The following is a 24,807-nucleotide window of genomic DNA, read 5'->3' as shown; positions in this document are numbered from 1 at the left end:
ATAGTTACAAATAAGTCGATATTTCTCTTGGGGATTAAAAAAAACAGTTGATAAATCTCTGGCACCTTATTGCTAACAAAACAAAGTTAAAAAACTTGCTTAGGAAACAAATACAGTGATACAAGGGTGCCATCTAAAGACCATGGTATAAAAGAACAGCATCACCACTTGAGTCTCTGACATGCAGGAGTGCTCCAAAGAGGAGTTTCAGTATAAAAACTGTATTCTTGCTTCATCCCCCCCCCCCCTTCTCCATCCTCTTTTCATAATGATGTGAGTATTTTACAAGTACTTTAGTTCAACCAATGTTTCTTTTGGCCACATGTAAAGATCCGGTGGTGAGCACTCAAACGCCTCGTTTTCCTCAGATGCTTGTTGGGGAAACAGACAAACAGCAGAAGACGACGATTACAGCTGCTCCCGCAACCAGGTAACACCTGATGAACTGAGACCAAAAGGTTCTCCTCCTCAGATCTTACTTATCTCTCCATGGGTGACACAAAAGGATTCTGGGTAATGGGCAGTAAAACCATAATGCACACACAGATTAAAGCACCCAAGAGCTAGCAGCATCCAGACCTTTGGCACGGCCAGTCAGTACCAGAACCCGACAAATGAAAAGACTTGGAACATGTTCTTCATGTGGCATTGGCAAGGAGGTCACACTGGAGCTCCGAGTCTGCAGCTCTGTCACTTAACTGATAGGGTTTATTGTCACTGACAGAAAGACCTTGTTCCAAGCTCAATTCTATATTCGGCTAGTGCAAATCGAAGGAGAATGCATGCACATCTACCCAAAACAGCATGACAATGAAGTTACACTGGCTGCTACCTGTTCGGTTCTCCCAAAGCCTGGTCTTTGTGCAGGGTATGAGCAAGATTCCTTTATGACTCGAGATGTTACTGGGCACTGCAGCTCATTTTCTCCTGTCTTCACACCAAAAAGGAAGCCTAAATTTTTCTGTTGGGCTTCTAGATGCTAGAGGACTTTTTAGCTCACTGCAGAGCTGTGCACTGACAGATAAAACATGCTAAAACTGCTCTAAAGGCTGAAGCTGGAAAAATAATTTCAAGGTTCTCAAGAGAAGGCAAACCAAAATTTTATCTGACAGGGCGTGGGGGAGGAGAACTTCTTTGGCAACTCGGGGAGAGCGGAGGAACCTTCGAGAAAAAGAGGAGAGGGGAAGCTAATTATGAGTCAAGCACTGAAACCGATTCTTGAAGTACAGGAGGCCGTTTTTGGTGTGCGTGGCATCAGAGGAGGCTGATGGGTAACGGAACTTGGCGTAGGTCTTGTCGCTCTCTGACTGGCTTACCCAGGGTAGTTTGATTTTGGTCGCGTGATTGACAATGACATCATCGCAAGAGCCCACATGGAGAGAGCCGAGGCCATCGATGAAAAACTCTAGAAAAAAAAGGGAGAGGGGTAAACATCCCTCAGTGGGTCAGGAACACTTTTAATTGATGAAATATTTCAGGTATGAAAGTGAGGAGAAGGTGGCGTGAGCTAAATGTTCCATTTAAATCAGATTTCATTCAGTTTAATGTAGGTAAATTAAAGCCGAGCTGCGACTCCTCCATGGTGGTGTGTGCTGATAAGAAAATGTCACAGCATAATTTGCTAGCAAAAATTATCTTGCACACGTTATCGTCTCAGTAAGTAAAATAAGATATGAATCTTTTTTCTTAAATTGCTAAGATATTGTTGCTATCAATACCTTAATCTGAGATATTCATCTCTCTTTTATTCTTAAATGATTAAGGAAACATTAAATTAACTTGATATGGCACACAAATTGACTCAGTGCTGCAGGAGGATAGAAAAACAATGAATATGAATATACGATAAAGTGCAAAAGTCTTGAGTTACACCTCATTTCTATATATTTTTCTAGAACAAATGGGAAATAGGTGATCAAAAACAGTGTTTGTACAATTCTAACAAGCTTGAAAGTAAATATTTGGTTTTACCACCTTTCTCCTTAAACACAGCCTGAGCTTTAGCTTTCCTATAATTTCTTGAAGCAGCCTTCAGGAATAGTTCTTCAGGCTTCTCAAAGGACATTCAAAGCTGAGTGTTTGCTGCCTTTTGTTCTGTTTTCTGATCCCACACTGCTTCAACAATGTTGAGGCCTGGGTTCTGGACACTCAAAGAAAGAAAAACTTTCAAAGAGCTTCTGAATGCCTGAAGAAATATTTCCCAAGACAATTACAAAAAAAAGAATGGTGGCTCAAGACTTGTGTATAAATGCGTAAATAATAATAATGATAACATTTTTTTTTCTTTTCAATTTTGGCATATTTTTGCATCCGGCAGTCAAAACACTGAATAAATAACAGATGGCATGATGCTAAATTTGCTCCTTTGATATGAAAGGAAGCCCTGTACTCACCCAGATGAGCGACCCTGGTGAGGCGTGGGTCAAAGCCGACCTGCTGGACTTTGTCTGTGCGAGCTAAAAAGAAGTTGATGACCCCATCAGTCACAACGCAGTTGGGGAAGCCTTCAATGACGTGATGAAATCCTCTCCTCATGTGTAAACAGTCACCATCTTCCTCTCCTGGCTCAATGGAGATGGTTTGACGGTAGGTGGCGGTGTACCCCGTGGCCTCCCGCACTGCACCACCCACCTAGTTCACACACATAGATACACTGTCTCTACAAGAGCCCCAAAACTTTAATATTAACTGAGAAAAAGAAAAAAAATATTCTTCTGCTACTCACTAGATCCAGAGTGGTCCTTTCTAAAACATCTACAAGCTTCTCCAGCTTGGTGTTGGCTGTGAAGATGAAGTCATCATCCACCCACAGTACGTACTTCGTGGTCACCTGGGACACGGCCAGGTTTCGGCCGGCAAACCAACCCTAAGAGACGCAACGCTGAGGTTTAGATTGAGATCGCATCACCAGTGACAGCAGGGAGAAGACTTCAGTGTGTCCTTACCTTTCCAAAGGGCATGATGTAATGTTCGATGTAAGGCCCAGAGATGGTTTGGGGATTTTCACTGTCATCAGCTATAACTATGGTAACAGTAGGGTAGTATCTTCTGATGCTGTCGATAAGATCTCTAAGCTTATCGTAACGCAGGAACGTTTTTGTGGCTATTGTCACGAGGGCGCTGATGTTGTACTCTGCAGAGAGTTGATGGAGGAAAACTGACTTTAGAAAGTGCTGTTTGACTCAGAAAGGACGTCTGACTTTAGTTACAAACACCGTCAACATGCCGGTGCTGTACCTCCTTTGGATCCAGTGTTGTACAGTTTAGGTGTTGTTCCGTGTCGGATCTTGATGCTGAAGACAGCTTGATGTCCCTCTGTCTCAAGCTGCACTAAAAGACCCCCGACACAAAAAAAACACGAGTATCATTAAGATAAAACTATGAATGCCTCACTCTCATCTGGTTCTCATAAAGCATGTAGACATAACAATGTCATGTCTTTGTACAAAACCAATTTTTCAGACCCTCAGGTTAAAATGCTAAACTCTACAGCATTTTATAGACAATTCCAGTAAAAAAAACAACACAAAAAAACAAAACACAAAGCACTTTTAGCTCCTACGGCTAATTTACCTTTCATAAAAACTCTACAGGGTTGGGATGACAAGTAAAGACAGATGTTATTAACAGATATTAACCCCCAGGCCGAGTCGTTCGGTACTGGGACGCGAGAGTTGAAGCTCAGGTGTGAAATTTATGGTTTTCAGCATTTTTATTGTCAACTCGGTTTCCCTGGGTCTTTGTAGTTGTGTGTCTTATTTTGAAAGAAATATTTAAATGTTACCATAGTGACCAGAGAGCATTAAGGGGCAGAGAGGAGGATGTCACTCGCAATGTTGTTGGCACATTTTCAGGAGGAAAATGCTAATAAAGTTACACAATTACAAAGTGAATTCGCATTTATTATCATATTTACAAATTACCACGGTTTTTGTCTTGGTCATATCATTTTATTTTGTTGTATTTATCCGCGACACCTTAAAGGCCAGTTCGTGAAAATATTGTTTGACACTGGAGGTTGGGGATCACTGTATTAAAGCATATCCAGTGTTTAAACGGCCAGTTTAAGGAAAATATTAGTTCAGTTTAAATTTGATGGAAGCAACATGTCCCCAATTGAGACAGGAAATGCTGGAAAAGTAAGTGTTACTAAAAATAGAAAAGAAATAGCTAGAGGACCATTTAAGGAAAAAAGAAGCATCTTAAAAAGTTTTCTCAGAAGTAAAGAAGGGGAGAGGTTCACCAATCTGCATAAAACAGTGTCTACCGATTGTGAAAGAATTGTGTTCCTCACTGTAAAACTGTGAAGACTTTAAATATCTCGTCATCTGCAGTAAAAAAATATCATCGAAAGATTCAGAGAACCTTGATAAATCTCTTTTTGCAAGGGACAAGACAAGGCAATGTCTTGTTTCTGTTGGTTGAAATGGCAAAAAGTTGTTAAAAGAGCTTTAAAGACAGTTTTTCACTGTGGGTTTTACTTTTTCTTGTGAGACAGGAACACGGGGTTTGATGCACCAGTCCAGCTATGGTCATGTTCAAGTGTTCAGATACATTGTCATCCTCAGCGGAAAGATTGTGAAAGCCTTTCCTACTTGTGGTTAGGCAAATTCGATTTAATGTCCTACATCACTCAGATGCGCGTGCATTAAAGACAGACATGATTCTGTCATGAAGACAAAATGCTGATCTGCCTTTTTGTAAAAGGTCCATACTCTCATTATAAAGACTCAATGTATTTTCTAAGTTTTGCTGTGAATAAAATCGATTGCACTCAGTTTTTATTTACATTTTAAAAAGTGCCCCAGCTGTTTTGAAACTGGGTTATACTATACAGGCAGAAAGTCAAAAGACAAGGGCAAACATGCCTTCAGCCATTCAGGTTTTGTGCATGCTTACTATTGTTAATTTTGTGCGAAACAAAGAGGCTCTGATATCAGACTGAATCCTGCTTGGTTGCCCAATTCTAGCTCAAGAGAAACAGCTCTGCAAATAATTTTCTCTGCCAGGAATACCATACAAGAGCAGGTGTGAGGCCACTGAAAAGGGAAAAAAAAGCAAGGTACACAGAGTAGCTTAGTATAAAGGCTGGAGACACTCGGGAAGGTTAGCCACGTCTGATAATGCGATGATGGCAAACAAACAAAACAATCCTGGTGTTGTACAGACAGTGCTGGGGAGTAACGGAATACATGTACCGCCGTTGCATATTTAAAATACAAAATATGAGTAACTGTATTCTATTACAGTTACTTTGTTGAAAAAAATGGATTACACTGCGGTATTTTCCTGTTTCATATGTTAGGCTATGCCCTCTCTATATTTGGTAATTCCACGCCGGTGAAAACCCAAACAAAACGCGCATGAAGAGGCTCTAATGCCTGTGTCTCAATCTCGCGGCCCTACTTGCGGGCCGCATAATGACGTGAAGAAATATTTTTTTGAATTTTTACTCCAAAAATGATTTAATATCAAGGCAATAGGCAGAGTGTTACAGGCATAGCCCTAAAGAATGTAGCCTCATGGGCAGTGTAGTCCGTGCAGCAGGGAGAATGGACTGCTGTACCCGTTATGTGTCTGTGAGCACGAGGGAGGGAGAAAAAGGAGAGTCTAAAAGTATGAGTTGCCACCTACCAGAAACGGGAGATGGAAGCATGCATGTCAGTCACCTCCTGCTGTACCTTCGTATATACTGTATATGCATGATCAAAGTATCAGAGTTTTCATCTAATGACCGAGAGTGAAAAAAAATCCACATATTGCTTTAAATTTAAACACAGATTCAAATTAGGGTGTGAGATGATTCTTTTTCTGTATCTTTACTTTCTCCTTTGTGGAATTTGCTGAAAAATACAGAAGAACAAAGTCCAGAGCTGATAAGACGGTGGATTGTTTCCGAGGGCTCACCTGTGTCTGCCGTGCTGGGATGAAACAGCGTGTTCGTGTAGGTGACGAACTGCAGCTGTCGGTTCATGTTCGGCAGCAGGCGGCTGGAAAGAGTCATGTGCATCTCGCCATCACCTTTGATTTTCACCTCGTCTACCTCCGCGGCCACATTTAGAGTTCCCAGCGTGGCAGTGATGTTTATCTGCATATGATGGAAAGAATAGCGGTCAAGGTCAGAGGACTGCAGGCATCTAAAATATTTAAAGACAGACACTTTTGAGCACTCACTGAGTAATTATCTCTGGGAAGGTCATGTAAGGCCAAGCCTGGAAAAGGAGAAACAAACACTGATTGATTTTCAGTCCATTTCCTGTATGCACCAGCTGGATAAATAAGGCCTTTCAGAGGGGTGACCTTACAATATATGTAGGTACAAAGAATATCCAGTATATAAACCACCTCTAGTTCAGGTTAATTTTTAATGTTTAGGGGCCAGTTTAACTACTTTCAAATGATAAAACCATGAGACTTTCAAAAATATCTGAGTTGCTCACTCGCTGAAGTCGTACCTGGGATGATGCTTGTTTTCAGGGGTCGTACTTCCACCCCCTGTGTTGGATACTGCAAGGGGCTGTTAGCCTCAGCAATAATGAGTAGATCTGCAGGGGTCTTTGACCTGAAATGAGATTTTTTTTTCCATCAACAAGCACAGCAAGCAGAAAGCAGGAAGCTCTTCGCAAATAACAGTCACAATTACTATTATCCGCGGATATCATTATTAAAATGACCTCACGTTTCTTACTGGAGAGCAAAGCTTTTGATAAAAACAAGTTTTGTCGTATTAGGAATTAATTTCAGTACTTCTGAAAAGTTTAAATTTTTCTGGAAAGGTGGCTAATTTTGTGTTACTTTTTAATTGCCTTCATCATTTCAAATGTTAATAACTAGAGTCAGTATTCAGTGGATTTTGTCTCACTGGCTCTCTCAGCCAGAGTTTATTCAATAAAGAAACTGAAAATTTAGTCTGAGTGATTCATAATAATGGCGTCGGGATTTGGATTGTGACAGCGTCTGTGTTGCATGTAGAAGCCGCGTCGATGTTCACTATGATGCCTCTGTGTTTCTAAATGGAGGGACAGTAACTGTGTGTGTATGTAAGCGTGTAAAAACTGCAGATAGTAAGATTAAAAGCAACAGTATTTTATCTATACTTGCCATTGTACAAAATTCATCTCATGTAAACAATAACGTGACGCACAGCTTGACGTCAAAAAAAGGCGCTCACCTTTGACGTTGCGTGGCTAAATCTCTGTTTTCTTTGTACAGACGTAAACGCAAAACTTGAGTTTTTAAAAAACCTCTATTTTCAGTGATCCAAAACGCTTTTACGTGTGGACGAAAGGCCCGAACAAATAGAAAAAGCTGCATTTTCAAAAATACCCGTCTATGTAGCCTTACTAATGCACAACTCCTGCACGATCCACAGAGATGCGGGGAGGTTTTAAGGCTGCCAGTTGTGTACAGGAAGCAAGCAAAAAGCAAGGTCTGTGTTTATATATGTTCTAATGCATGTATATTCAAACCGCGTAGTAACAAACCACAAAGCGAAGCAGATCAGCAGATAGTGATGTGAGATCATGGATGATTTTCCATGTTAGAGATAGATAAGTCTAAAAAACAATTTCCTGTAGCGTGCACTGAGACAGATGGATTATTTCAAGTAACACATTTTGTTACATCATTATTTAATTTAAATAAAACAACACATCAGGCCACATAATAATATTTTAGCCACACAGATAAAAAAATGTGAAACATCTCTTAAGTACTCCTTACCTCGTCTGAAAGCTGCTGTACTCTTTAGCCCGTCTCCTCTTCATCTCCTCCAGCTCTGAAGCCTCGAAGGCAGTGTGCAGCGGGTGAGCTGACACCCGCGGGAACAAGAGTTGTGCGAACGGTAGGTTTACCCCCCCACTTTCGCCCTCACATATGCATCCATTACGTGCCAGCAAACTGGACAGATTATAAGACACGTGTGATCAGATTTAAGCTCAGGTCCGTCCGCTTTGGTTCAAAATAGCATTACTTACCTCGCCACATTATCCCTTACATGGAAGGGAATGTTGCTCAATCGATGGTCTGACTCAGGGACCCTCTCTTCCAGATGCCTCTCTACTATAAACGCTGGTCGCTGCCAAACATCCACTGTGGTATAACCCCGAGTGGGCCACGAATGGAGGAGAGCCAGTACTAGCACCACAGACACCAAGATGACTAGCAACACCGTCTTCCTCATGGACCGCATCCTGGAACCTGTCAGAGATTAGAATGCTGGATGACGCTCTGGTTTCTATAATTATACTCTGACGATATTTCTGAACAGGAATGCGATTTAAGTGACGGGAACAAAATCAACAGTCTCTGTTTTGTGTGACAACTTTGTGAGGTTTTGCTAAAGTTAAAAGGTTATGTCATCCCCCTGCACCACCCCTTCCACTTCAGCTCAACCCCAAAAACAGCCCACAGGAAGTTGTTTAATCGCAGTTGTTTAATTATAGTCTCAGAAGATTTTCTAAGTCGTCACCACAGCTACAGATCGATGGAAAATTATTCGCATTTTTGTGGTTGCACTCACAGTGGAGCCATTAAAAGAGATCTATATATCTGCTGAAAGGATCAGCATAATGAAATCATGAATGCCTTCCGATCCCTCATTCCCCTCCCATATTTTTTCTCCTCGATTCTTCTAGAAAATTCTTCTAGAAACTTGCCAACACAATTTCTTCTTTCTCCTCCAGCTGTGAGAAACAAAAACTCCATTTCTGATTCTGCATGCACTTGGGTGTGGGCGAGATGGTATTCTTGTAAATGGATTGCTCATATTGTGGGAACGTAAATATTATACACAGCTACAAAGTAGGAATCCAGCCTTCTTGTTAAAGACATAAATGCTTACATCTAATGATGACGACTTTGTTTATGTCCAGAGTAGGAAAAGTCTAGTGTTAGAAATAATGTAGAAAACCTTTGAAGTGATGGAATCAAGACTCTGTCTCTTGTATGTGTGTGTGTGTGTGTGTGTGTGTGTGTGTGTGTGTGTGTGTGTGTGTGTGTGTGTGTGTGTGTGTGTGTGTGTGTGTGTGTGTGTAGGCTTGCTTACAATGACAAAATTCACTGCCACAAATGGAGGAGATAAGACATTAAATTAAACATTCTGTAACCATTTAGCAGACAGACTTTCATTTCTAGCAGTTTAAAAAGTATTTATAGGAATATATACCTCACTGCCTCTATCCAGTCATTGAAAGGAAAACCTCTGTTGACACCTGCATCTCCAGAAACCATGTAAACATTCGTGGAAATGAGCAAGCGCCTTCTCCATCTGGAAAGAACAAAAAAACAACTCAAAGAGTACAGACTGAAAAAGTGGATAACAACTAATAATAATATAACAGAATGTACTCTTAAGAAACCTGAAGTGCATATAAACTTATATTATCATGAGGTAAGTGACCATGTAGTGTCATTAAGTGACTGCATGGTACCACAGCTGCCGGGGGAAATTAGTTTTTGTCACGAAATCAATCAATGTAGAGCAGTGTCACAAACCACGGAGGCCCCAGGAAAGTGCAATCAAACGGTGAGTTTATTAACACCCAGGAGAAAACATCAGCATATGTCTTCTGACAAAAATACATGTTGAGAACACTTTTAAAGCAGTGAGGTATCCGCCCCCCCATGGCGTAAAAATAGGTTAAAGACGTCAGTTACAGTAAATGGTACATTTTAGATGGCTATAAACAGACATAGAACTTCTCATTCCTATAACATCTTCCAAACAAGGTAATAACTTCAAGCCTTCGAGGTCTCTGAGGGCTGGTTGTCGACTCCGGTCATCTGTTACCAAGTAGGCTAAAATGCAGTTGGAAGCTAAATGAGTTAAGGCCTCAGGCCTGACACATTCCTAGATTATATGTATTGTAAGCATGTCTGTGAAGGTTCTCAGTCATCCAGGTCATCGTAGTCAAAGGAGCTTGCAAAGAAAAGCGTCTGGACTTCTTTAAGTTGCTTGAAGACGTTTCACCTCTCATCCAGGTTTCACAATGAACTCACCCGAAACTCTGGCTGATTGGGACCCACACCCAGTTTCACACCTTGGCTCAGGCGATTAGAGGATCATCAGGGGGTCCTTTTGTCCCTCTGTGGGGGGTTACTCCCACTAGGTTTATATCTGGGACTCTCCACCATTTGACCTTAGAACTGAAGAAGCTTCTCGGATGAGAGGTGAAACGTCTTCAAGCAACTTAAAGAAGTCCAGACGCTTTTCTTTGCAAGCTCCTTTGACTATTGTAAGCATGCATGCAATTATCCTTCTATGCTTTAGTCCTTTTCACAATAGATTGTGAAGACTCGCGCTTCATAAAGCTTAAGACCTTCTTGTAGACTAATGCAATAACTCTAAATGAGCACAAATATTATGCAATGTGTATGAAATACTCCTGGCTGTATCTGTAATAAAAGTTAACATAATGAAAGGATCCTTAAATTAACATCTTCAATAAACAACTTTAATGCAATATCAATACTGTGAGAAATATTATTAAATGGAATAATGCTGTAGAATGTTATTAATGCAATTATAATGATGCAGGTTATATGGCAGCAATAAAAGAATTTCTGTATCTCCACATTTTACAAAGGGCTGGAGGGGAAAAACTAAATCAATACAGGGGAAAGATTAATAGGATCAGAACTAGCAATGTTCCTCTAAATCAGCAGATGGCTTACAGATGGCTTTGGCCACTCACTGTCGTACCTTTCAGTCTAGTTCTTGAATAATCGGTAATCTGCTATACCTCAGAGTTTTCTTGCAGTTTTCATTATGTTAAAAAAAAAATACAATTTAGAATTGGTTCTTTGCCAAGTTATTAACTAAATGTGGACACCACACAGGTCATCCCCTGATTATGTTTGAATTGTTTATAGATCAGTGGCTTACAAAACAGCAATAACAAAAACATTCCTGTGAGATTGCTCAGGTACAAGGACCAGACTGAAACTAGGTCAATAAGCAGCCAACGACTTTGAAAGAAAAATGTTTAAGACCTTCAGGATGTCTACTTTTTAAATAATTACAAATCTGGCTTCCTGGAATCAAAATATAAAAAATGAGGGGTTGGTCTCGACTTTTTGCATAGTACTGTATTTCAACAGAGATTGTAAGGTAAGACAACATGACATGATGCATATCTGTGAAGATATGCCTGCAGTAATGCAAAACATTGCTTTGCATTACTGCAGGCCTCCCAGATTTGATCTCCCCGTCTGAATGATAATTAGCAGCGATAGTGGAACAGCCCTAAGACATAACAGATAATCTAAGCCAATCAGAACATAGCATAGCTGTGTGCTGCACGCTGTTGTCATTAACCTAAAAACGAGCCTATGGTAGGGAGTGCCGCGGTGAACATGCTATGGGCATGCATATAGTCCGTGGGTTCCTACCAAAGATTTGCTCGCATGTTTCGGACTATTTGGGATAATTAGCACAAAATTAGCACACCTTCCTTCGTACTGTGAAACATGAGGAAAATATGGAAAAAAATAATGCGAATGTGTGTACACAAATCCGAGGTAGCGAATATAAATACCCGGCTAAACACAGGCCTATTAGCCCTCCTTATTCTGAGTGAGAGCGCAAGAAAACCCATGCATCCGAAATTATCTTTAAACAGCACTTCTAATATGCTGAAAAACATCTCCAGAATAAAGACATACTGTGCATTTAGTTATTTTACCACCATGTTAATGTCAAAAATTTAAAAAAAAATCTCACGCCTATCCCCTCTTTGTCTATCAAAGAAGCTGTCAAACGTTCAGTCAGAGCTGAAAAACAACAACCCCAGAAAAAAATCCCCTGCCGAAGACGGGGACACGGGCCACTGTAGAAAAAATCAAATAACCCCAAAGCTCACCTCAGTTAAGACGCACACACTACAGACTCTTTCACCTCCCTGCTGCACGGAGCTCGCCCCTCTCTCACGAATCTGTTCCTCGGAGGTCTTGAAAACGATTATGCGGGGGGAAGAGGCGCAGAGAGGAGCTGCCGCGCATCGCAGCACTGCAGGCTGTTGGACGGATGCTCCCCCTGCAGCAACAGCGGCTGCAGCGCAGCGGTGAGCGCACCGATATCGCCGCTACACCAGACTCATCAGCGGTCAGTCAGCTGAGCACGCACACACACAGACATAGAGGAGAGGATAACACTGAACTGACTGCACGATTTCTCAAAAAAAAAAAAAAAAAGGAGAATTATGATCAAACAATAAGATTTATGTTTACATACATGTTTAGATTGGTGTGTGTGTGGGCGTCTGTGCACACAGTCGATAAATATGTGTACTGCTTTTTCAGCTTTTATAGTATCTCACCCTCTGTACTTCCCCTCCTCTCTGGTATTCTGTTAAGGAATGCTTTTTTTCTTCAAGGAACTCTTGATTTTTTCCTCACCAGATATTTAAACCCAGTAGTTTGACTGCACTTTTCGCTCAGCTCGGTGTGTACTTTTTGGGTATCATATGAATCGTTTTATTGTTTTGTCATTATTTTACCTAATTGTTATTGTAAACCTTTAAAATCAGTTACTTGGGACTGCTTTGCATCAAAACAAAATGAAACAAACGAAGACACCCCCCACCAAACATTTTACCATGCGACAGCCCGCCTTGTCTTCGTGCTTATGTGTGAGCCTATTTCATCGCAAGACAGGCGGTGACAGCGGAGATGTGCTGTTATTCATTAGCGTGCTAAATATAGCACAAACACGCCGTTCATTGACTCTCCGCTGGTATGAAAACCAAACGCACCTCAGAACTCGGGAAAAACTTTGATTGACTTGGAAATTGGCCAATGACAAAGCAGGGCTTTTCACCTCGACCAATCCGCTGCTACCATGTCAGGCATTGTGTGTTGTTGCTGTCAGACAGGGGTAAGAGGCGATAGTCAATGATGGCTGCTTCCTTGGTTTGGTTGTTAAAGAGACTGTACGTTTTCTTGTTGACATGTCCCCTCTGTGTCCCGGGCTTCTTGAATTTGGAGGAGCTTAATGACATGAAATATGGGATTCAGATTCTTCCCGATCCTGTCATCCTGGGGCAGGTGAGTCAGAAAATGCTAACGGATATAGCTTGTTAGCTTAAATATGAGCTAGCGTTATTTATTTACTATTAATAGTGTCAAATAATTCACAAAGCGTGAGACCTGATGTCATAAAAGCACAAAACATATTAAAATAAATCTTATAGAGTTACATGAAGACGAGTAATTCTCAGGTGAAGTACGTCACAGCATGCTGTGACAGCTGTTATGTTCATTGCCACATGTCTATAACTAGCTAAAAGTAAAGCCGCAAACCATGTTTTTATCTGTTTGCATTCACCTGATGCGTTGGTAATGTGTGAACATGTGTGTCAACATTAAATTCACCCCCTTTTCCATGTCTGTCTTACGTTTGTAGACTAAGACAGAGGAGGTTATGATGGTGTCCAGTAAGTACAAACAGCTCTATGAGTGTCGACTTCCAGCCCAGGCTGTGCGTTTTCATCAGGATCCCGCCACTGAGCCTGACTCGGAGGGTTACACTGGGCCAGATATCCCAGACCTGCTCAAGCCCATGCACAATGCCCCATGTCTACTCAAGGTTGGTCCTTAACTACTTATCTGTGTAATCCAACAGAGAAATGCTTAAGCTGTTTACACAGTTGTGTGACTACAATAATAATACAACAATAAGAACACAAGAGCAAAACACACCGAAAGCGTGTGTATATTTGCCAGCTTAAGTAAACCATTTTTAAAACGCACATGGATGCCCCAGAAGCTTGCCAAAAACAACACTGGGAGGCTCTTGATTCAGTATTCATTGGATTAAAGGTTGCTCGTCTGCATCAGTGACTGGGTACAAAAGCAGTATATCTAAGAGACACACATCTGTTAATGTACCTGTGTTTTCAATTGTTCAGCTTATGTGTTAAGGTTTACCCAAAAGCTCACAAGTACTTTATCACTATCTTCTTGCTCACAGTGCATCTTATCCATGTATCTCCTTACCAGTGTTGGGAAGGTTACTTTTAAAATGTATTCCATTACAGATTACAGAATACATGCCCCAAAATGTATTCTGTAACGTATTCCGTTACGTTACTCAATGACAGTAACGTATTCTGAATACTTTGGATTACTTAATATATTATCGTGCTTTTTACAACAACGTGAATGTACTATTGCTGTGTGATTTATTACTATTACTGAAGGTCCGCGACTCCGAACTGTAGTAAAGGGACCTCTGACTAATACGGCGGGGTCCCTGTCGGCTCGTAGCCGAAAAATAGCTTTACTTTGTTGTGTGGGTCAACTTTTCTTGCGAGAGACAGAGAGAGGCGTTGAAAGGCTGCTCCAACGGAACTTATTGTTTTCGGAGGAAAACACGAACACACTGTACAGTCGAGTCTTAATAGCTTACTTACAACTGGGCTCGTCAGGCACTCTTCTTGGCTGCAGTGGTTATTATTATATTTACATGCTTCCAGCTCCCGTTTTTCCTCGATGACAACTCGTACCTTTCCACTCCCCTTTTTCTCCCTCCTCGCGCTCACAGACCCATAACGTGTATGGCAGTCCATTCTCCCTGCAACACGGACTACACTGAACATGATGCTACATTCTTTAGAGCTATGCTTGTAGCATTCTGCCTGTTAGCTTAGCACAACAACAACAACGAAAAGGCGCTCTCTCACCCAGGAAACACACAGTCGCAGAGAGAGAGAGAGCGTCGCCCTGTAACCATGGCAACCGTAACGCTGCCGCCTGGAACAAAAGAACGTAGCTGTCAAACAAAACCCAAACAGTCCTGACCCGCGACAAAATGAAACAGGAAAGTACCGCAGTGTAATCCATTTATTTCAACAAAGTAACTGTATTCTGAATACCACCTTTTTAAACGGTACCTGTAACTGAATACAGTTACTCATATTTTGTATTTTAAATACGTAACGGCGGTACATGTATTCCGTTACTCCCCAACACTGCTCCTTACAATGTGTTTTTTGTATAGTCATGAGACAAAGAAAGTTTGTCACACTTTCCGCTTCCATAGGCATAAAGAGGTTAAGTCACAGCCTGGTGCTGTTAATCAAATGTGCTTGATTAATTGATCATGTGCTCTGGAGCATTCAGGTGTGTTAGCACAGTACCAACGAGGAAAAACAATACCAAAGATCTCAAAGAATCAGTTGTTTCTGCCCATCAGTCTTGATGAGTTATAAAGCTATTGCCTTCAAAATGAACTCCATCATTCTACAGTAAGAATTTTTCCCAACATTTGAGACAGCCGCCAATATTCCCAGGAGTTGATGTCCCAGTAAAACCCAAGGTCAGCCTGTGCAGTCCTCAGAGAAACTGGGAAAATACCCAAGAGACTAGCTCAAACTCCACAGGCCGCAGTTAGAATGTTAAATGTTAAAATGGTAAATGGCCTGCATTTGTATAGCGCTTTACTCAGTCTCTAAGGACCCCAAAGCGCTTTACACTACATTCAGTCATTCACCCATTCACACACACATTCACACACTGGCAATGGTAAGCTACGTTGTAGCCACAGCTGCCCTGGGGCGCACTGACAGAGGCGAGGCTGCCGGACACTGGCGCCACCGGGCCCTCTGACCACCACCAGTAGGCAAACATGGGGTTAGTATCTTGCCCAAGGATATTTGGCATGCAGCCAGGAGGCAGCCTGGGATCAAACCACCAATCTTCTGATTAGTGGCTGACCTGCTCTGCCACCTGAGCTACAGCCACCCCAAAGTTTACAACAGTACAGTTAGAAAAAGACTGAACAAGTATGACTTGTTTGGAAGGGCTGCCAGAAGAAAAGAGCATATTCTCTAAAAACAACATGGGAGTCTGACTTAGATTTTCAAAGTTACATCTGATTAAACCACAAGACTTCCTGAAAAATAGTCCTCATTTATAGGGCTGCCAGGATTAGTCGACTAGTCACGATTACGCGTTGTTTGAAGCTTTGTAAGATCCCAAAAGACGCAGGAATAAGTAGTAGTATTTAAGAGTGTAATAACGGACTGAAACAGAAGATGGCAGCACTGCATGTACAAGGATGCCAGCTGCCGTTAAACCCCGAAGAAGTAGCTCTCTCCCAGAATTCATAGCGCAGCCCAGCTCAGTTTCCAACAATAGCGGCAGCTAGTTAGTTTTAATATTACTCTTATTATTCTTTCTGGGTCACAAAATAAACGTTTAACATATTTTTAGGCGAGAATGTAGCTGTGTAAACCTCAAATATCTGCTCAGTTTATCAAGACACCACATATTTTCAAAAGCGCTCCGGCGTTTTCGGAGACGTCTGTTACCCACTAGCTCGATAGCTAGCCGGGGGCTAGGTCACTAGAGCCGTGAGAACACCGGACTCCCGGCAAATCATTTTCAAACCCACCGCGGTCTTTCGCTACTCAGATTAAACATACATAAGTCACTTAGATAACTTAAAAATGTTATTGTTTGGCTTTTTTTTTAGTATTTTATTTTTTCCTGAGTAAATCGGTTTGGCTGAGATTAAAGTTATAGTTTTTACACAACTGAATAAACGTCAAGCAGACAGCTGATTATCAGAAGTGTGAGATGCTCGAGAATATACTCCGGTGTCCTGTTATATTTTAGATAGCAAGGAGTTTATTAACCTTCACCGAAACAACCTGCAAATTTCATTAAAATTTAATAAACTATCATCTTGTCTTAATTTTTAGTTAGCACATACCTTAAACACTTAAAGCTTTAAGCTAATGATAGTTATATAAGAGCAGATGCATGCTGGTGCAATAAGCTGTACGCTGTATGTCCAATGGATGCATGATCTGATTAGTCGACTAATCGCAAAAATAATAGTTTGTGGCAGCCCTATTTACAAATATATGCGTGGGACCGTTTCAGGCTTAGGCACTGTGTCAAAGTCTAACAGAAATACCTGTCCTGCAGACGAAGGACTGGTGGACGTACGAGTTCTGCCATGGCCAGCATATCAGACAATACCACCTTGAAGGTGAGAGGCCACTTCTCTGTTTTTTTGTTTTTGTTTTTTTTAACCTACAAGAGGCTTTCAGTTATTGTTTTTGACAAATTTTGTTCTTTTGTCCTTAGACACAGAGATCAAAGGAGACATTCTCTTCCTGGGTTATTATGAGTCAGAATTTGATTGGAGCAATGAAACAGCAAAGGTAAAGTTGCCTCTATGTTGTGGCTGATTTGCATGACTGTACAATATGAACCAAACAATCGTGGGTGCATCCATTGTGTTTTTTCTCTCAGGCCTCCAAACAGCACAGGCTAAAGCGGTACCACAGCCAGACCTATGTAAATGGCTCTAAGTGTGACCTAAATGGAAATCCCAGAGAGACTGAAGTCCGGGTGAGATATTTACATTTGGAACACATCCTGCTTGAGATGATTTGTGTGTTTCACTTTTTTTTTTCTTTTTGATTTTTGACTGTCTCCTTGCTTATCCAAACACTCATATGCAAAATGCCTGTGCAGATTTATAAGCCTTTCACTTTTAAATATATCCCAAGCAGCAGACATTTTGAACATGAATATGTTTTATGTTTGCTTTGCTTAAAAGACTCAGCTGAGTTTTAATTTTTAAAGAAATTATTATTGTTCTTTGTTGTAGTGTAGTCTAGTCAAAACAAGTTATAGCATCTTAACTGTCTCCATTTTTACCTCCACTTTAATGCCAGAGTCATCTTTGCGATTCCTTCTGTGTAGAAATATTTATGAATAGTTTTGAGGGAGGTCAGGTGGGAGACGCTGGCTAGTTTTTCTGGAAAAATTAAAACTGTGACTTAGACATTAGTTCAGATTATGACAGCATGCTTTTTTGTGTACTTAAAAGAGCTAAAAATACTTCACATGCCAAACGCAAAGTTTGGCATGTGAAGTATTTTGCTCATCCTGATACTTTATTGGGTCCAAAAACTAAACCTGTTTGACCTTATTAAATGAAGGAACCCGTCATCTAGTCAGCTGTCTTAATCTCATGGAGCAGCCAGTTTTTTAGTGCTAAACAACCCTAAACCCCCAAACTAATTAAGACAAATTGCCATCTGAAAACTAATGGTTTTGAGATTAATTTAGGCAAGTGCTTTGTTCACATGGGGACTTAACTGCACACTCAGATGAGACTGATTATTAGAACAAGAACTAAAAGAGGAGAAGAAATAAAATCCAGAAAGCTTCCCGGTCCCCAGATATTCATATACAGCTGTTTGTTTAGAGATACGGCGTTAGTCGACTCTTTAGCCCTTCTACAGGAGATTAAGTTTATCAGAAGATGATGATTCTCTGATTACACAGATGTTGTAGTGAAACTTAATAACTCTGGAATCCTCTTAGGAACTCACTAAAGATCTGAAAATGATCGGGGTCTGTGGAAGAGTGATCAGAAGGAAACCTTAAGAGAGTAGAGTCAAAGTATTTGAGTTGTCAGTTGTGTGTGTTAGTCACACAGGAAACATTTCACAAACAGGAAAAAGGTTCTCTGTAAATTCTCAGTCACCAAGGTATTGGCAGTCGTAAGCACTTGTTAAGACATGAATAAAGCAGAGATTGGCCACTGTTGGTTATACTGATCTGTCTGTGTTTTGGCATTTGTAACAGTTGATGAATTCCCTGTTTATTTACTGTATTTAAACATTTTCACCTAAAAAAAAGAAAAGAAAAAAGAACCAAATATGTTGCAACCCAGCAGCGCCCAAACAGTTGGGCATTTAATTCAGCTCAAAGTAGTTTGCATACTTTTGCTCTGTTTTGTTTCCAGTTTGTATGTGAAGAAGGCTCAGGTGACTACATTGCGCGAGTAGATGAACCTCAGTCATGTCGATATGTGCTGACAATTCACACCAGTCGCACCTGCCAGCACCCATTCCTGCGGCCACCATCCACTGCCAAGCCTCAGGGCATTGTGTGCCAGCCAGCACTAAGTGCCCAACAGTACATGGATTACGTCAAGGCACAAGTCTGTGAGTGAATAAAAAAACATTGAAGGGCAAAGCAATGCATCTTGGAGGCCTCTTGATTTTTTTTTATTTTTCGCATTTTAAAACAGATTGTGGTCTTTTTAATAAAAATACCAGCTAAGAAGCTAACTTGGCTTTCAAACTTCAAGCTTGCTCTCTCCTTTGTCTTGTGGTTGATTCCTCTGCCAATCATCCTGTTTCCGTTCCCAGCGGACACAAAACGTAAAGTGGAGCAGATCTCGGAGGAATTGAGGAGTCTTGATGAGATGTTAGCTGGTAATGAAGGAGGAGATGGTGCAGTAAAGGTAACAGCAGAGGAGACATCGCCTAGCAGTCGTAGAAAAGGTGAGTTTTTTTGATGCTTATGAGGCAAACGACCCCGCAGTAGTAACTTGTCAGTGCACCTAATAATAAAGTGCCGATCCATCCATAATGGGCGTTTGTGTATTAATTCTGATTCTAACACGAGTGTCTATTTCTGGTTTTGAAACAGGTCCTGCTGATGTATCAAAAGATGGAGAGTCAGATGAGGCAGAAGACTCTGACTTCTGGGAGGGAGTGACAAAGCCAGCAAGTTCAAGAACATCTACTTTCCAACAGGAGAATCAGGTATAGCAAGTGCAATTCAATTCAATTTTATTTGAATAGCGCCAAATCACAACAAAAGTCGCCTCAAGGCGCTTTACATTGTACAGTAGATACAGAGAAAAGCCCAACAATCATATGACCCCCCATGAGCAAGCACTTTGGCAACAGTGGGAAGGAAAAACTCCTTTTTAACAGGAAGAAACCTCCGGCAGAACCAGGCTCAGGGAGTGGCAGCCATCTGCTGCGACCGGTTGGGATGAGAGAAGGAAGACAGGATAAAAGACATGCTGTGGAAGAGAGACAGAGGTTAATAACAGATATGATTCAATGCAGAGAGGTCTGTTAATACATAGTGAGTGAGAAAGGTGACTGGAAAGGAAAAACTCAATGCATCATGGGAATCCCCGGCAGCCTACGTCTATTGCAGCATAACTAAGGGAGGATTCAGGGTCACCTGGTCCAGCCCTAACTATATGCTTTACCAAAAAGGAAAGTTTTAAGCCTAATCTTTAAAGTAGAGATAGTGTCTGTCTCCCGAATCCAAACTGGAAGCTGGTTCCACAGAAGAGGGGCCTGAAGGCTCTCCCTCCCATTCTACTTTTAAATACTCTAGGAACAACAAGTAGGCCTGCAGAGCGAGAGCGAAGTGCTCTAATAGGGTGATATGGTACTACAAGGTCATTAAGATAAGATGGGGCCTGATTATTTAAGACCTTGTATGTGAGGAGCAGGATTTTGAATTCAATTCTGGATGCAACAGTCTGTCTTCTTGGTAGAAACACACAACAGTGAGTAACTCAAATTGAAATGTAGCCATAAAAATACATTTGTAATTGGCTCTGCAAGGTCCAATGACATGTTCATTTTGGTACAGTTTTGACATCTTCTGATTATCATTCTACTGTTACTTACACTTTTGATTATTATTAAATGTAGTACTGTGTATATCGTATAATACTGAATTTCCAGGTATTTTTGACAGTGCGATCTGGCTTTTTTAACCACTAGAGGGGGCAGTCAGATGCTTTCTGTCACCATTTCCTCCCTCTAACCTGATTTTTCCTCTTTCTGACAGGCAGCAGATGGTGGCCATACCTCACATGCAGACAATGAAATCATAGATGATGGTGATGAAGGTACTGAGAAAGATAGTGCTGTTTTAGTGCACAGCTTATTTAAAAAAGAAAGAAAGAAAACAAAGCAAATACAAGCTGGAGCTTTTTCTTCTCTGATATTCTTCTTTTTTAGTAGAAAAATTCAACTTTAAAATCATCACTGACCCAGCAGACCTGATGAAATTTGTCCAGCACCTTAAGGAGAGTAACAGGAAGGTCAGTATTTGCTGTTGTTAGTGACAGCAAATGACTGCCTTTTTTCTCTTGGCAGTGCATAGGCTTTCCAATCCTTTTCTGTTTTGTTTTTATTTTTAGAAAGCACAAGATCAAGCCAAAAGTAGAGAAGAGACAGCACGACACAACAGAGTAACGGAGAAACTTGACGAGGAGGAGAAAGATGAAGAGGACCCCGTGCTACAGGAGTTTGAGGATGAGATGGCTGACCTCTCTGTGCCTTCGGATAAAATCGAAGAGATAAAGGAGGAAATGCAGAAGGAGTTTGACAACATCATAAACGAGGTTTAAGACTATATATATATATATAAGTTGATACCTAAAATACCTAAAATTTGATTAGACAGATACGTAACAAGGAAAAGACCAAACTAAATACTAACTTTAGGCGTTGCTTGGCTCTATCTGTGTTGTAGGCTCAACAGGAACTCGAGACAGAGGGTCTGAAAGGGGAGTTTGACCGCACTCAGGCAACACAGACACTGGAGACGACGCTGGATAAGATACTCGATCATTTGGAGGAGAAAGACGTTCAGGACCCAGAGCAGAAAACGTCCGGAGGCCAAAGAGCCAGCGACCCAGCCCGGGGGAGCCCCAGCCTGGCTCCGAAGCACCCAGGTAACCAGGGGGCTTGACCCTTTTGTAGTCATGTGCATGTCCACACCCTCTGTGTATAATCATCTTCATAATTCATCAGTCTGTGCAGTAGATGTGTGTTATGACATCCTCCATCTCAGGAAAGATCCACACATGGAATTTGAAGAATTCAGAGAATTTATGTTATCAGATCACTTTCGGTCAGTTGCAGTCTTTCTTCTCCAGCCATTAATGTCACCGTGGGTGACTTTTGATTGCATTAATCTAAATCTAAATTAAAATTTCTGAAATCAGACACAGTATTTTAATCTATGTTCATAACACAATGCTATGCGAGGCTCTTGCCTCCTTCATCTCGTGGCCCTACTGGTGGGTTTTGAGGTGAACTGTCTTGTTTGTCCCTCTTTTGTCTCGTCACCCTAGACCAAGCAGCTGACGACCATGTTAAGATCAAAATAACTAAGTATAAGACGGGTATCAACCCTGATGGGGAGGTGAAAGTTCAGGAGGTGGGCGAAGGAGACCCGCAGTGGCAGCACATAAAGGACGTGGTTAAAGAACAGCTAGAGAAGGCAGGACTGAAGGCCGAAGGTATGAAGGGAGAGTGCCCGAAACACTCACGGCCTTTTCTCTCTTCCATCTGTTATCTTCAGTGTACAGCACTGTATTTCTCTTCGTATCCTATGTAAAATAAAAACCTGTCTAATGAGTTAAAAAGAGAAGATTTTGAAAAATCTGTTTTCATGTAAGGAAAAAAATAATAGCAAGCTTAAAGCTCACCTTAATCAAAGAACATATCTCAGCCAGGTGTGCTGTGTTTTTCCACTCATATGTTTGTGTCATTCATGTCAATCATCCCGTTGTCATTGTTGACTTGTTCAGCAGTTTTCTTACGCCATTTGGATGTGTTAGGCGTAACTGCTGAACCTTTTTTGTCTTCCGTCTGTTTTTCTTTGTTGTTAGGAAAAATCGAAGTGAAGATCTTGACACGAAAAAACGCAGAAGAGGCAGGTGATCAGTGGCTGACTGAGGAAGATACAAAGTCCTTCAGGGAGCTACTCATTAATCTCCTGGTAACTGAAGTAGTACTTCTATTGGGTTCCTTTGAATGCTTCTAGCTGTTGCTTGCAGGCTTGGACTGTGTCTGACGGAAGCGCTGTACAGTTTGCTGAGTGTTTTCCTGTCTGCAAGAAAGAACAGAGTGGCCTGCTGTTCTTGTGTGTTTGTCTGCTTTCACAGAAATTAATTACAGAAACCAAAAGCTCATTGGATTGTAGTTATGACACATTTAAAGTTTATTCAGGCTGGGGGCATCAGTTGAGATGTCAGTAAGCACAATTCAACAGAATTTGTGGACGCAGTATTAAAGAAAAGAAGGAACAAAATGTCCTTGTCACCAGGTGAAAAGGTCAATGTCACTTTCACAGCAGACCCTCATGACTGCTACATCGTCTCTTTTTCCTGGTGTATGTTGAAGTGGAGCCAGCTTTCACTTCTGCTTCTTTTACTGGCTGCACTCTAAGTACAGATTTGTTTATGTTAAGTGAATTCCCGTCCCCCCTCTGTCTTTGCAATATAGTGTGTGCAATTTCCTGCCACACTACCCAAAAGCAACTATTTCCATCACTATTAAGAGCTGCTGGCTAGTTACTCAATTCGTTGGTAGGTACAGTTTCCTTTGCGACCAGTTATTGCCAGATACAGTAGTTGCCAACTGGTCTCTAGACCTGTGTGACTGAGGGCTCAGGAAAGGTGCTCTTATAAGCTTCCACGAGCACTGTGGTTACATGTTTGAACTTTATGGTACAGATTTCTGTGTCATCTTTATGTAACAGAAGATCCTACACTCTCAAATGTGCAATTTCATTTTTTTGGTCTTATTCTTATTATCTTCATGGTAAATTAGACAGTAGAGGACTTTTATATTTTTCATCCTGCTCTGTAGGAATCACCTTGCTGAATTTTGATTGGCAGCTGAGTGTTAGCACAAGATTTGATGAATCTTCTAGCAGCAAAGTGGATTAGATTTGTTGTTTTAGTTTTTAACCCATTCCTGTTTTTACTCCCCCCCCCTCCCACCACCACCAGACTGGAGGCACTGAAGAGGTTTATAAAGAGGAGAAAAGGCAGCAGGAGTTGGAGAACAACTACAGATTTGTTTGGGGAGATTCCCAGGAGGAGTCAAAGTCATCCAGCTCCTATGATTCAGATGACGTGGATATATGAGCTCATTCAGAGTGACCCTTTGTGATGTTGCACTCCTATGGAGAGCAGGAGGGAGGAGGACTCTTAAGGTTTAGTCATAATTTTGAGAAAGCCCACTTGATTTGGTCATTGCTGTTAAAACCTGTGCTGTTTACACATTCAGAAAATGTGTTCATGTGGCTTGAATAGGCAATAATGCAAGTGTCTTTAATGGGGCAACGTTTATATGTTGCACAATGTGTCAGCTGTACTTGTGCAGTTGAAGTTATGCATTTTCCCCTTTTTGACGGGATTCAGTTTTTGTTTTCAGTTTTACTAAATATTCACGATTAGTTCTGACGTCGTCTGCAGCACACTGTTTATCCTCAATTAAATTATTACTTGTTTGTCTTCTGTGTTGCCATTGACAGAGACGTCCGTAGTGTGAGTCAACAAGGGAATTCTGTTTACTTCAGCAGATTGTACGATCTGCACAGGTTGTTTTGTTCGTCTTTCTTTCTTTCTTTCTTTCTTTCTTTCTTTCTTTCTTTCTTTCTTTTTACTGAAAAGTAAAAGAAAAAATGTTGAAAACAAAAGAAAAAAACCCTCAAATTCCAGTTTCCACTGATCCTCGAAGCTTTCTGATTTGATCCATTTGGTGAAAACAAACAAGTAAACAGTGTCTGCACACACTGGCAGTTGATATATAGTTTTGGTTTTGTTTTTTCACAAATGTCCTGTGAATTCAGAAGAGAACAGAAAAATTTTGAATACTTTTTGTTTTTGACAGTAACTGGATTTAATATATCTCAACTTGGAAATCAAATAAATCTACAGTGTCAATCAGATTCAGTGCACCACATTAATGCAAACATGCACTTAAAGGGCTGAATTTGTAAATTTTGTGAATGCTTGTGGGTACTTGCAAGTCAACATGTACATAATTATTGTGTCATTATTTTTTTGATTTATTGTAAAATAGCACAGATTAAGTGGCGACGGAGTTACCTGAGTAAATGAGTTTTAAAAATCCTGACTCTGCACTCTGTTATGAAAAATAATCTCATATGAGATGTAAATCACATACACACTCTTTTTTTTCAGACACAGTAGTGTTTTCG

The 24,807-nt window shown here is 41.0% G+C and overlaps 2 protein-coding genes across 3 annotated transcripts; one reads left to right on the top strand and one right to left on the bottom strand.

Moving 5' to 3' along the window:
• Positions 1 to 1,091: 1,091 nt before the first annotated feature.
• b4galnt1b (beta-1,4-N-acetyl-galactosaminyl transferase 1b) lies at positions 1,092 to 8,200 on the bottom strand. Its single transcript, XM_085354107.1, has 10 exons — positions 7,977 to 8,200; positions 7,723 to 7,899; positions 6,456 to 6,562; positions 6,175 to 6,212; positions 5,908 to 6,088; positions 3,238 to 3,330; positions 2,946 to 3,133; positions 2,726 to 2,866; positions 2,394 to 2,631; positions 1,092 to 1,405 (listed from the first exon to the last, which is right to left on the bottom strand). Exons 1-10 carry the CDS (start codon positions 8,189 to 8,191, stop codon positions 1,188 to 1,190), a joined length of 1,596 nt encoding a protein of 531 aa, XP_085210233.1. The 5' UTR covers positions 8,192 to 8,200; the 3' UTR covers positions 1,092 to 1,187.
• Positions 8,201 to 12,880: 4,680 nt separating this feature from the next.
• Positions 12,881 to 24,219, top strand: os9 (OS9 endoplasmic reticulum lectin). Of its 2 annotated transcripts, none has more exons than XM_085354106.1 (15): positions 12,881 to 13,044; positions 13,403 to 13,585; positions 16,933 to 16,996; positions 17,095 to 17,171; positions 17,263 to 17,361; positions 18,770 to 18,971; positions 19,179 to 19,313; positions 19,462 to 19,577; positions 20,632 to 20,692; positions 20,808 to 20,887; positions 20,987 to 21,190; positions 21,322 to 21,523; positions 21,926 to 22,093; positions 22,466 to 22,575; positions 23,591 to 24,219. In XM_085354106.1, the coding sequence occupies exons 1-15, from the start codon at positions 12,892 to 12,894 to the stop codon at positions 23,726 to 23,728; spliced, it is 1,992 nt and encodes a 663-aa protein (XP_085210232.1). In that variant the 5' UTR covers positions 12,881 to 12,891; the 3' UTR covers positions 23,729 to 24,219. The 2 variants fall into 2 exon arrangements, with proteins under 2 accessions (XP_085210232.1, XP_085210231.1); XM_085354105.1 differs by having other exon boundaries at positions 20,805 to 20,887.
• The last annotated feature ends 588 nt before the right edge of the window (positions 24,220 to 24,807 follow it).

The sequence above is a fragment of the Diplotaxodon limnothrissa genome, linkage group LG5 (genome assembly GCF_057381915.1).
Source record: "Diplotaxodon limnothrissa isolate DT_005_m linkage group LG5, D_limnothrissa_male_GT1.1, whole genome shotgun sequence".
NCBI lineage: Eukaryota > Metazoa > Chordata > Actinopteri > Cichliformes > Cichlidae > Diplotaxodon > Diplotaxodon limnothrissa.
Note: the sequence above shows the minus strand (reverse complement) of the source record. Positions and strands in the feature narration are given on the sequence as shown.